Raw genomic sequence first — 475 nt, 5'->3', positions numbered from 1 at the left:
AATAGAAACTGCTGCTGCTTTTGCTTCTCATCCTCCTCCTCCTGCTGCTGCTGCTGTTGCTGCTGCTGCTTCTGGATGGCCTATATGACGGCTCGTTTTTTTCATTCTCCTATAGAGGTGTGGTTAGCTTTTGCTGCTGCTCTGCTGCTGCTGCTGCTGCCTGTGCTGCTGCTGCTGGAGGTTGCAGAACTACCCAGCATGCATAGAATAGGAATCTTACGCAGCAGCAGCAACCACCAACATATACACCAGCTGCAGCAGCTGCAGCAGCTGCAGCAGCTGCAGCAGCTGCAGCAGCTGCAGCAGCTACAGCAGCAAACCATACACCCAGCAGCACCCCCGTAAATGAAACTGCAGCAGCAGGGGCTGCTGCTCGCAGCAGCAGCAGCAGCAGCAGCTGCTGCTGCTGCTGCTGCTGATGCTGTTGCTTCTGTTTCTGCAGCGCAGTGGCGCGTTGTCTAGAGCAGGAACAGCA

At 55.8% G+C, this 475-nt stretch overlaps 1 protein-coding gene across 1 annotated transcript in view; it reads left to right on the top strand.

Annotated features, from left to right (window-relative positions):
- EMH_0061430 (uncharacterized protein) overlaps positions 1–345 on the top strand; it is a gene marked incomplete at both ends in the record, with an annotated part of 5,501 nt that extends 5,156 nt beyond the window's left edge. Inside the window, one exon of the mRNA XM_013497927.1 lies at positions 188–345. Within this exon, the coding sequence (XP_013353381.1) occupies positions 188–345 (158 nt within the window). The remainder of the gene's footprint in view (positions 1–187) is intronic.
- Between the last annotated feature and the right edge of the window lie 130 nt (positions 346–475).

The sequence above is a fragment of the Eimeria mitis genome, genomic scaffold, assembly GCF_000499745.2.
Source record: "Eimeria mitis Houghton genomic scaffold, Emh_scaff3018, whole genome shotgun sequence".
NCBI classification, from domain to species: Eukaryota; Apicomplexa; class Conoidasida; order Eucoccidiorida; family Eimeriidae; genus Eimeria; species Eimeria mitis.
Note: the sequence above shows the minus strand (reverse complement) of the source record. Positions and strands in the feature narration are given on the sequence as shown.